General features: G+C 37.2%; 1 protein-coding gene across 2 annotated transcripts in view; it reads right to left on the reverse strand.

The window, feature by feature from the left end:
- The window catches only part of 140up (RPII140-upstream gene protein), an 83,149-nt gene that overhangs the window by 47,044 nt on the left and 23,059 nt on the right, over positions 1 to 13,046 (reverse strand). For both annotated transcript variants that reach the window (XR_016548228.1, XM_090391610.1), the window contains exon 3: positions 11,296 to 11,384. Coding sequence is in view for 1 of the 2 variants with exons in the window: in XM_090391610.1 (XP_090247736.1) it covers positions 11,296 to 11,384 (89 nt within the window). In the remaining variant the exon portion in view is untranslated. The remainder of the gene's footprint in view (positions 1 to 11,295; positions 11,385 to 13,046) is intronic.

The raw sequence follows: 13,046 nt of genomic DNA on the forward strand, positions 1-13,046 counted from the left end.
TTTTCTAAATTTACTGTGATGAAGCATGAGGGATTTTAGGAATACATCCTATAGGTGATATCCAATGCATGGCGACAGAGGGATACTAATTATTCATGGTGAACAGACAGAATGCAAGACAAAATAGATAGAAAGTCAAAAGTACATTTATCTAGACAATTAAATTGGCTCGCTTTTCTAAAAAGATGTCAGAATACTAAAGTAATACGAAATTGTTTCAAACTAATTTTGCTCTACTGCAAAAAAAAAAAAAAAAAAAAATGCCGCAACACACACACCAGCCTCACTGTTGCCAATGCTGCCCATTACAATTGGAGCTCTCATGGAGGGACATCATACCAGAGGTTTAATGGAGTATTAACAGCACTAGGAAAGGATTAAAATTATTTTTAGTCTCTCAATATTTCATCTCAGTCACTGAGACATTCAGTGATCTTAAGTGGTCCTCAACACTTAACTGTGGTTCATTCATTCTCTTGGACATTTCAGAAGCATCTACCCAAGAAGAATTCTTACACGTAAGAAATAAGCATATCAAAAAAGCACAACAGTCTGTGCAGTGCTAAATCCCAGCCTCAAATTCAATCTCATCATATTGTAGTGAATCTATCTTTCAAAAAGATTCAACGAAGATGCTGTCAGTGCTCTAAACCTTGGCTACAATTTTGCTGTGGCACTAAAGGAAGTGCTGTACTAGATTTAACGTTCAACATAGAACACAGAATCTGTAACTTAGCTCCCAAAATTTCGGAAGCAAAAACTGCTTCCGAAAAAAAATCTATCTTATGGCCAGCTTTCTCTCAGAAAGCAACAAAAAGATAATAGTACAGTTATCAGAAGACTGGATAAGGGTAATGCGACAGTTGTCCTTAACACCACTGAATACAATCGTAAACCGGATATTATTCTCTGAGACCACTTTATCTACATTCTACAAGAATATGATCCCACCAAAATGCAGGCTAAAAAATTAAAAGCCTACATAAAAAAGTATCATTCTGGCTTCCCAAATCACAAAAAAAACCCTCAAATCCTTCAAGTCTTGCCTTCCCTCAAATATATAGTTTACCTAAAATCCATAAAGCCAATTTTCTCCTAGGACCTATAATAGATGCCACCGATTCCCCATGCTGCAAATTATCAAAACAGCTAGCAAACTCTTTTACCCCCCACCTCCCATTGCTATATATCACATTATATAAAAAAACTATATATTTTAAAACTTCTATTGAAAATCTAACTTTAAGTAATAAAGATATATTAGTTAGCACTGATCTCACTGTTTACTAATATTCTCTTTCCTTTGCCATCAATTCTGGATATTTTTCATGGAAGAACAAAATTTACGAACAGGGAGAACTACTTATTGGTTCTTCTTCCTCTCACTCCAACTTGCTGATTTTTACATGGAAAATTTTGAAAAATAAGCCATAGATTCAACCCTCCCCTCCTCAAATCTTCTATCTGGTTAAGATATGTATATGAGGTGTTCTCCATTTGGCCTCATGGCCCAGATACATTACACTTGGATGTGTCCTGGTCTATATCCAAGAATCCAGTTTATGATGGATAAGAAGTCTACCCTTTCTAGACACTTATATGAATTCTGAATGTTTACCTCTCCTTCACTGTATACAGAAAGCCTACTCACACAGGCAGATACATTCACAACCCTCCAGAAATGATATTATTATTATTTGACACCTACAAGGAGCCCAAAGACTCATCAAGAGAGGACACCTGCTCTACAGCTCTCTCCACCACTCAATCCACCAATTGACTGCAACTACACCAGCGCCATCTACCGCCGACCACCACCACCACCACTAATTTTTCCACAGACAATCACAAACATCCATGCCCACAGCGGGATTCGAACCTGCAGCCCTTTGGCTGGAGAGCGGATACACAAACCACTCAGCCAGCCTGGCTGGCCAAGTGGTTAGCATATATCGCATAATTAAAGCTCTAATGAATAGAATGTACAATCTTTGTTCTAGTGGAACCTCTCTTTCAAAAGAACTCAACCATATACACAACACCTTCCTATCCAGTGGTTACAGTTCCTATAGAATCAAAATATAATCAATCCCCCCCCCAATCCATGATCATTGCTTGAGAAGGATTTTAGGAATACCACCACCATCCTCTAAGTCCAGGGCACAACAAAAAAACAGCCAGTTGCTTAAAAAAATACAACCTTTACACAACCTTTTTAAGTCCCATCTGAAACATGCTACCTTTATCTATTCCACTAAAGATCAGCTCCATCCTATCTCAGTTACTGTAGTATATAACTTGCAGAAACACTGTTTCTGCAAGTTGGCATGCTTTGAACAGACAGGTAGATCAACTACCATCTGCATAGATGAACACAAAAAATGCATCTGCAATCACGACTATGGTTAATCTGGTTTTGTACACTATGCTTTGGATAAAAATCATAGGATCTTCTAGGAGAAAAAAAAATACTATGCTCCATTGTTGCAGTAAATTTAGAAAAGAAAGACTGTTTTGGAATATGCAGCTGCCCTCAGAAATCAATCAAATTTAAATAAATACAAATGCAAAAAACTTCTCAAAATTTGGGAAATGTTAATCTTCATAGATCCCAATTTACAACCTAATCCACCTACAAATGCTCATAGAGGGTGCCCCACCTAGGTATGACTCCTATATCCATGTTTCATTTAGTATTGTGCTGCCTTTGTGTGTGTTAAAAGTGTTAGTTTGTACTCCCTGAAGATATCTTAGTAACTGAGATGAAATACTGGAAGAATTAAATTAATTTTTAATCCTTTCCCAGTACTGTTAATACACTATTAAACCACCAACTTACATATGATAATCTCTTCTTGAAAATGTGTCTTCTCGATGGCCTACACTTTAATGTGGTGCATCAGGAGTCTTGAAAAATTATTAACTGATATATATGACCTAACACAAAGTCAGGGAAACTGAATTATGATAAGAGAAATCATGAGAATCTCTGTGTAAGAAAGACAATGTTAGGTAACTGTATTAATGATGGGAATGGTTATTACAAAGGTGTGCTGAAAAGTCGTGATAGTCACCATGAAAGAATTGATGTAGAACCATGTAACTTACATATTACTCTACATATTCCGACAAAGTGTTATACACTTGTTACAATGCTGCTACTGCTCATTGGTTTTTGCAACCAAGGATACGTAGTAACCTTGGTTGCAAAAACCAGTCATTTTTGTCCTAGGTGTTTATCAGAACTTTTCAGCCCCTATTATGGAAATGATTATGAAGAGAGAGAGAACAATTCTGTGTTTGTACTGTTCAGACCTATCAAGTATGTGTAAATATGTGTGTAAAAGTAAGGAACTAAACAGACTCGAGATCTGAAAGCTGTCGAACTGCGTCGTGCAGATAACAGACAAAAGTATACACAAAAAAAAAAGCATGCAGTGTCTGTACACGAATGCTAGATATTAGAAACAAAGGAGTAAAGTTTTGCCTTGGTTAATATATTGGGAATTCATATTGTATGCATTAGTGAGACCTGGCTATCAAAAGCAAACTTACTAACTGGTATCAAGTGCAAAGGGTATATTTTTTTTTTAGAAAGGATAGGAGGGGATGTGCTGCTAATGATATCAGATGACTTGAATCCAGTTAGAGTTAAGACCTATGACTGCAATACTAGTAACAGCTTAATTTTTCATGTGGCAGTGAATTTGAAGCCATCTTGTGTGAGGTGGAGTCTAACAAGATCAAATACATAGTGGGGTATTGTTACAGACCTGGTGGATCGGTTGCTAGTGACAAAGAAATGAATCACCAAATAAAGACGATGGTTGCAAAAAGAGTAATCATAACGATATACTTTAATTATCCAAACATCGACTGGTAGGCTGTGAATTCGCATAAGAAGATTGAAACTGAATTTATTGAGCTGTTGCAAGAAAACTCCCTTAAGCAGCACGTGACAGAAGGAACTTGTGGTCAAAGAGTGTTAGATCTGATTATAGTGCGAGAGGGGGGGGTTTCAGTTAAAGACATAACTATTCTGCCTCCGATTGGTGACAGTGATCACGTGGTACTCACTTGGGAAGTGGCTAAGTTTATGAATGTTCGATTCAGAAAAGTTTACATGCTGAACAACAAAGTAGGAAACTATAGCTATCTGAGGCATAGGCTGGGTTCTGTGCCATGGTATCAGTTGTTGGATGGAAAGAATATCGACAGTGCATGGTAAGTGTTTAAAAAAATGCTTAAATTATGTGATATCAGAATATGTCTCTAGAATTTGAAGAGTAAATAGAGTAGAGGTGAAATGGATGTGTAATCTAATTAAGCAAGAAATTTGTAAGAAAAAGCTGATGTGGAAGGAATACTGTGTGCATAAGGTGATGTCAGTTAGGGACTTGAACAGATGGCATCAATGGCAATATCATATTAAAAATGAAGCTATTAGGAAAGAACTTGACATTGTTAGCATCTAGGAATGTGTTATCAGAGCTAATCTCAGATGGTATGGTCACTTAAACAGAATGGAAGAGGAAAGATTAGCAAAACAAGCGTTCTCTGCCAGGTTGGCAGGAAAAAAACCCAGAGGAAGACCAAGTGACAGACCAAGATATAACTGGATTGATCCAATAAAAAGTGCCTTAGAAGATAGAAATATAAAATCTGATAATATTGGAGTCTTGACAGGTAACAGTTTGATTTGGAGAAAAATTGTAGATAGGAAGTTAGTAATGATGCAAGTTTTCCATGTTGTACTATCATATCCTGTACATCCCTCGAGGGTACATGTCAGGAATTTGATGATGATGATAATAATTAACAGGCCAGAAGCGACACAAGTGTTGTACAGAAAGCTAAGTCTGAGTATGAAAATAAACTGGCTCTTCCAGTTAAAGATAGTCCAAAAAATTCTATTGTTATGCTGAAAGTAAAAGAAAGAATGAATTTGAAAGAATAACTTTACTGAATGCAGAAATCGTATATGAGTGACTGACGTAGAAGATATTGTTTGATTAATCAGTAACCATTTTGCTAAAAGTTATCAACTTGGTATACACAACATTGAACTCACCACTACTTCTTCACTATATGAAGAAACTTATGTATATGAGGAGGAAGTACTAGAGCTGTTTCACACACTGAAGAAGAATTCTGCAATAGGAACTGATGGGATATCAGCATGGATGCTAAAAGAATGCTCAGCTAAACTGGCTATTCCTTTTGACCAGGCTATATAATTTGAGTCTCAGAACAGGGAAGTTACACAGAAGTCGAAAAAATGTATGGTAATCCCAATTGCACAAGGGTGGTGCAAAGACTAATGTATCCAACTATTGATTAATCAGTATTTGATATCTGTTTCACAGATATCAAAGCATCATATATGGGAGATGGAAATCTGCAAGATTCAAGGTAACAGTGGTGTGCCTGAAATAAGGATCAGTCATTGATCCATCGTTATTCAATCTATACATTAATGACATTGGGTAGGATTTGACATATGACATACAGTTATTTGCTGATTATGCAAAGATAGATAGGATAATCAGGAGCACTGCTGATATACAGTACCTGCAGAATGATTTCAATAGGATGGAATTGTGGGCATGTAATAATGACTGTCAGTTCAATGTTACTAAATGTAAGGTCATGCACTCTGGTGTGATTAGGTATCCAATGTCATACTATATTGGTGAGATTATAAAGGAAGAAACTGATCATCCAGGGATCTTGGAGTTCTAGTAGACAGGATGCTGAAGTTCAATTTTCTTTACTCAGAAAATAATTGCAATGCTGAAAATAACCTTGACCTGTAAAGAGAAGTAATTCATTTTGCTTCTTTACAACATCTTGAAAAGACCTCATTTGGACTACTGTAAGCAGGTCTGGTCTCTGCAGTGATTCTGACAAAATGGAGAATGTCAAAAATGATATCAGGATTCTTGTGTAGAGGCTTAAGTGCTGTGAGGACATTATGTTGGAGGTTTAATGGATTTTTTACAACACTCAAAAAGAATTAAAATAGAATTTAATACTTCCTATATTTCGTCCTAGTCACCAGGACATCTACGGGGATTACAAAAACAATTAATGTAACATGCACACAAAAACTTACAATACTAAGTCCAACCACGTGGGTGACACTAAAGTCCTATCTAGGTGGAGCGCCCTCTAAGGGCGGTAGTAGGTGGCCTGGAATGTAAGGTGGGACCTCTGGTGATGAGTGTTTCCCAAATCTTCGGAAGCTTAATGCAACCGTATTTGTTAAGATTTGGTTGGTTTCTGAGAGCTGCTGCTGCTTCTAAGAAAAGTCTCTCTTTCTTGAATTTGCTGTGGTGGAGCATGGTGGTTTTCTTCCATGATACTCTGTGGGTGGTGTCCAAAACATGGTCAGCCAAGCCTGAATGGCCATAGTTGTGTTTAACGATGTACGACTTGTGTTCCTCCAGGCGGATGGATGCTGATCTGCCTGTCTGTCCAAAGTACACAGGCTTACAGGAACAGGGTACTTTGTAAACTCCAGGCAGAGAGAGAGGAGGGAGCTGATCTTTCGTAGAACGGATAAGGGTAGCAAGTTTGCAGTAGGGCTTATATGCTGTGTGTAGGTTATACTTTTTTAGTATCGTGGCTATTTTTTCCGAAGTGCCTCAGATGTAGGGTATGGTGATGGTTTTAAAATCTTGTTGACAAGAGGGACGGGGAATGGGGGAGGAATTGATTTTTTTTTGATACTGTGTTCGCTGTAGCCATTGGAGAGGAAAGTTCTGTGTATGTGGTTAAGCTCAGTAGTGAGGGCAGTTCCACTGGAACAAAGATTGTGGGCTCTCTTGGTAAGGGTTTTAATGATGCCATATTGTTGTGAGGGGTGGTGGTGGGAGAGTTTGTGAATGTATCTGCCTGTGTGTGTGTGGGTTTTCTGTATACAGTGAAGGCAAGTGTATCATTAGGCAGGCGCGTGACTAAGGTGTCTAGGAAGGGTAAACAATTGTTCTTTTCCTTTTCCATAGTAAACTGGATTCTTGGATGTAGACTATTGAGATGACCGAGGATGGAGTCTAATGTGTCTGGGCCATGAGGCCAAATAGAGAACACATCATCTACATATCTTAGCCAGATAGAAGGTTTGAGTGGGGCTGAGTCTATGGCTCGTTTTTCAAAATCTTCCATATAGAAATTGGCAAGGGGGGAGTGAGAGGGGGGAACCCATGGCGGTTCCCTCTATCTGCTTGTAGATTTTGTTATTCCAAGAGAAATACCCAGAGTTGATGGCAAAGGAAAAGAGATCTAAGATGTCAGAGGGGAAAATGTTTTCTAAGAGAGATAATGTGTCAGTTAAGGGAATATTGGTAAACAAAGAGGAGATATCAAAGCTTACTAATATGTCTGTATTATTCAAGGTTAAATTTTCTGTGAGGGCTTTAAAGTGGGACAAGTTTTTTATATAGGAAGCTGAATTTCCGGTGAGGGGGGACAGAGAGTTGACCAGCTGTTTAGACAGTCTGTAACAAGGTGCATTGGTGGCATCTACTATAGGTCTGAGTGGGGAATTGGGTTTGTGGATTTTTGGTAAACCGTATATTCGGGGGGGGGGGGGGACGGGAGCGGAAAGGTTTAAGTTTTTTCGTGACGTCAGGGGGCCAAGAGGTTACTTTTTTAAGTAAGATTTTTAATTTCTTAACTTGTGTTTTTGTGGGGTCATGTTCTAGCGGGATGTAGGTAGCACGATCACGGAGGATAACGTTCATTTTACGATTGTATTCGCTGGTATTAAGAACAACTGTGGCATTACCCTTAACCGCTCTGGTGATGACGATACTTTTTTCTTTGCGTAGTTTCTGGAGAGCCATGCGTTGGGCATAAGATAAGTTACTTTTTGGAGGCGAAGCGTGAGCGAGGATGTTGGCTACCTCCGACGGTAAGCGACAGATCCCCCGTTCGACGTTAACCATTACATCGAGCACCGACACTTCTTTCGGGGCGACGGCAAAATTACGGCCGAGGCAAAGGGCGCTGACGGCATCCTCGTTGAGCCTTTTGGAAGAGAGGTTTATTACTGTCTGGAGCGGTTGAATTTGTGGTTGTGGTTTGTCTTTAACCAGGTTGCTGTATTTCTTGACGTGTTTGTTTTTTATTTTTTGAAATTCTCTCTGTGCGGAAGTTTCCGAAATGTCAGAGAGAATCGACCAAAGTTCAGGGTTAAGAACAGTGGAGAGCTCTGAATGTAAGGAGCCAATGGCGGCGTTCGTCACTGCGAGGGCGGCACGAGTAGAGGTGATTTGCTCGCGTAGTAATGCTAGGCTGGCATGTTTATATATATGGAGTGCTTTTTTGGAATGGAAATTGGTCTTCATTTTAACCAGGATATCAAGATTGTGGAATACTGATTATGAAGGCAGATTGAAATTTGTATGCTGTAGACACTGGCAAACAGGAGAAAGAGGAGTGATATGATTGAGACATACAAACTTCTAAAAGGGTTATACAGAATTTCAAAAAGAATTTTTCATTTTATGGTGGGTTGGGAAAGGATGCAAGGGCATCCTTGGAAATTGAGAATGAATGCTGTCAAGAAGGTAATTGCATTGCACCTGCAACAGAGACCCAGGTGCAGGACCTGGTCTCTATAAGTTGCAGCATTTATGGTTCTGCTACATATAGGTTGATGCATCCACCCAACAAGATGCTTTCCCAAACCATCACACTACCTCCACCATAACTATCCCTTTCACAGATATCAGAAGGATGATAATGTGCCCTGGTTCTCTCCAGAGCAGAGCATACCTGATATTGCTTTGCAGAGACACGTTATCATTCCTCTAATATCAGTGAAAAGGACATTCATGGCAGAGGGGTGTGATGGTTTGAGAAAGGATTTCATTGGGTGGATGCACCACCATATATGTGTTTTCTAGCAGAAACATGAATGCTACAACTAAAGAGACCAGGTCCTGGACCCTTGTGTTTGCCCATATGCAGATGCAATAGGGGAGACCCACTTCACAAGATGATAATGCTAATCCTTATCGAGCAACGCTCATGGACCAATATCTTTGAGAAGAGACTATTATATATACAGACTGGTCTCTTCACCGTAATCCTATTGAACATGTCTGGGAAGTTCTAAGTAGATGTGCAGCTGTTCTCAACACCTTCCCCCCCTCCCAAAAACCTTCACGGCCTTTGGAGAGCTTTGCAGGGACAATAATTGCTAGTCAACTGAACTCTTGGATAAACAGTATGAAATATCATTGTGAGTGCTGTACTACTTATGAGAGGTGACCACATTCCTCATTGAAGCACTTTGACACAAGAATCCCATTTTGACCTTTTGTTTTTGACCATTGTTTTCATATACCCATTTGTTACTGAATTACCATATCTACTCGAACATAACTCACAATTTTTTTACTCCAAAATTAAAGTTAAAAAATCATGATGTGAGATATATGCGGGAATTTTCGGACTAAAGAACTAAAGTTTTTCAGGAAAAAATCAAATTGACGTTTATAATTAAATCCACGGTATTCATTATAATTTATAACTGCTCACATTATTTATAAAACAAATGCATTTAAACGTTAATTATCAATGTTATTTATGCAATCGGCCGCTCATGTTCATCACACAATATATTTGAATCTTTTAGTGACAATGCTTTTGTAATTAAATTATTTCTGCAAAATCATGTCCCAAGCTCTCAAAATACAGTTGCACAACAGTTGTAATGATGGTCTCTTAATCCACACCCATGCAATCCAACATCAAGAAGTCAATGCCCTCACTCTCACATTTCCTCTACTGGTTGCTTCGATCTCTATGCATATGATTGGTGCGGTATTAACAAAAGATTGTGAGACTCAATGACAAAGGCAAGTTGACGAGTGCTGAGTTGAAATGCTGATACTCTTCAACTGAATTACAAAATATCTAAAGCTGCCATAACAACATTCACTATCTATTTCTTAAAGTTGTACATTTTTTTGTGTATGAGGTATACGCAAACCTTTTTAATTTCTTTTTTCATAAAGTAAAATCAGGAGTGCGAGGTATATATGAGGGAAAGTTATATTTGAGTAAATACAGTAGACTATTTATTTACAATTTTTGTGGGTGTTCTGTCCACATCTCATATCATACTACATTTTTACTGAATTGCATAAAAAATCCATCGTAGTGTTTGATTTATCATGATTTTTCTCTTTGTTCCTTACTTTATGGAAACCAGCATTTATTCTTTTATTATATGTCCTGCATATTCATAAGATCATTTTATGAAGGGTTTTTAAATTTTCTGTTCACTGTTTTTTTTTGACCACTATCTCTTGCTATATCTAAGGCCTATCACAGTGTAAAGGTGATATATAACACCACCAACCTCGCATAATTTCTTTATAATCTGCCATAGTCTTTGTTAGTGTTTACATATGTGTACTGAACTCCTCCAGTATGTTTACACAGAGTTCTATTTTGAAATAGGAGTCTACCAAGTTCTTTTCGCTATACCCTTTGGTATTAATTTGGTCTAGCTACTCACTGATGAAGCCTCAAAAAAGGCTGAAACCGGTCTGGGTAGTGAACTCTCGCCATAATGTAATAACAGCATACATTTCCTAGGAAATGTGTTTTTACATTATGAAAATTACCAAGAACAGCGATCAGAACTTTACCACCTTTGCTGCGAGTTGCCCGGTATTGTACTATACTACAACTACCTGCTATATCTAAGGCCTTAGCTCACGCTAGTAATCGCCGATATTTTTATAGTTTACTATATTCGGCATGAAACTCTCTGTTTCCAATCTTTGAGTTTCTTATTTGGTTTTAAAACAATGTGGGATTTTATATCTCCTTAATTAAAATAAACATATATATATATATATATATTATCACTAATCTAATGTTAACTGGCCTATTTATAAGTAAAGCTGATGTCAATTGCTTGTAGTTGTTAGTCGCCAAGTGCTGTTACCAGGTTACAATATTTTATTCTCCATTGCTATTAATGTTTATGGTGTACACATTATGTGTCAAGAGCAGCACAATGGTGTAATAGATATGCAATAGGGGAGACTAAATTGTTCATGTATTATATAACAACTTCACAATCATCCAGTACATAGATTCCCTCACCCATCCCAAGGATACATTCCACTCTCTCAAAGGGCAGGTACATTAAAGAGATTTATTGTTGTCCTTCTAGCCAATTTTGTCATTGCAGTGAATTTATTTGTACATAGCATATTGCATAATGAAGCACAAAATAACATAAAATAATGAGAGAACAAGTATACTTACAGAAAAGAACCTGTAAACAAAGCTAACCTCCAACCCCAATAAAATGATCTTTTTCCCATATTTAAGGTAATTTGATCTTGTAATTTGCGCTGAAAAAACAAAAAAAGATGGGTTATAAATCATATAACTAATATGATGTACATACAGCACATCCAATAGTGCTAATAATGCATAATAATTTCATCTAATTAACATTTTAAGTATAGCTTAATATACAAAGTGACTATATGAGTAATACTCATCAATTTCTCTTTCAGAAAGCTCTCTGATTCTCAGCAGTATTTAATTGAGTTAATGAAAAGGAGAGTATTATGTTTCTATATGCATTATAAGAATAAAACTTCACTGCTAAAAAATTAAAAAATTACATATAAGGCATATAGCATTTTAAGCATATTTATCTATTTATCTGGTTGTTTATATGAAACAATTTGGGAATGTATGAGCAGATCTTGAACAAACTTAATATTTAAGATTCAGAAAGTTTGCCTGACAATTTTAAATTTTGTTAAAATCAGACAGTAATAACTAGCACTTTACATCTGAAAATCAAATATAACTGTTACTGTACCAGTATAGGTTCTAAGGGATGGTGATTGCATAACATTATGAAGTTCTTGACTTCCTGATATATAACATATAGCCTCTCCCACTCAAATGCCATCCTAACCTTCTAATGGTAGAACCTATGATCACAAACAAGGCTCTGGTGACTGAGTATCAGTGATATAACCAAAACATCTACACGAGAGTAAATGCTTGTGTATAAAATGCATGTCTGGATGCTGAGGTAACAGCCACCACCAGAATAGGAACTCTGTGGGCTAACAACCAACAAGTCTCTGAAAGTTTAAATACTGTTTTCAAGTCGATAAATTCAGAAATCAGACTCCTTGGTATCGACTAAAGCTTGGAAAATTAGGACATGAATTGGCCAAGAGAATGTTAATTTCAAAATGGAGATGAAAAGAAGATGGAAAAATAGAAAACTGAATTAGTGGGGTTAGCAAAGTAAGATGGAATGGTACTGGTAGAATAAATTTTTCCAGTGAGAATATTCAGGGATCCCTAATATAACTGATATACATCAATATGGAGTTGGAATCCTCATGAGCAAAAGATTTGGTCAAGCAATGATTGGGTGGGAACCAATTTCAGAATGAATAATAATAAATCTTAAAACTAAATTTGGAAGGCTAAGAGTTGTTCAGTGCTATGCTCCAACTGAAAATGCATCCTCTGAAGAAGAAGAAAAGTTTTACAGTCTGCTTGATATGATCTTGATGATGACACATGATAACGAGAGCATACTTCTCATTGGTAACTGTAACGCTGAAGTTGGTACAAATGAAGGGTTGGAGAATGTAATGGGCAAGCATGGTTGGGGGGGGGGGGGTGGAGAGAGAGAGAGAAATGTAAATGGTGAACTGTATGACAAATATAACTTAGTAATAAGTGGCACAATCTTCCAGCATAAAAGAATACATAAAGTAACCTGGGTGTCACCGGATGGCAAAACACAGAATCAAATAGATCATATTGCCATCAGTCAAAAGTGCAGGAAAATGTTATTAGATGTCTAAAAGAAGTGCTGATATTGGCTCAGATCATCACCTAATAATATGATCTATGCAGTTACATATTCAAAAAAATCAAAAGAGGAAAACATTTAATAGACGAACATTTCATATTGCTAAATTACAAAATGCTGAAGTCTGTAATGAGTTTCAACTAAAATTAAGGGAAAATAT

This window comes from Typopeltis vanoorti, chromosome 1, assembly GCF_054136105.1.
Source record: "Typopeltis vanoorti isolate ZY-2024b chromosome 1, IOZ_Tvanoo_1.0, whole genome shotgun sequence".
Classification (NCBI taxonomy): Eukaryota; Metazoa; Arthropoda; class Arachnida; order Uropygi; family Thelyphonidae; genus Typopeltis; species Typopeltis vanoorti.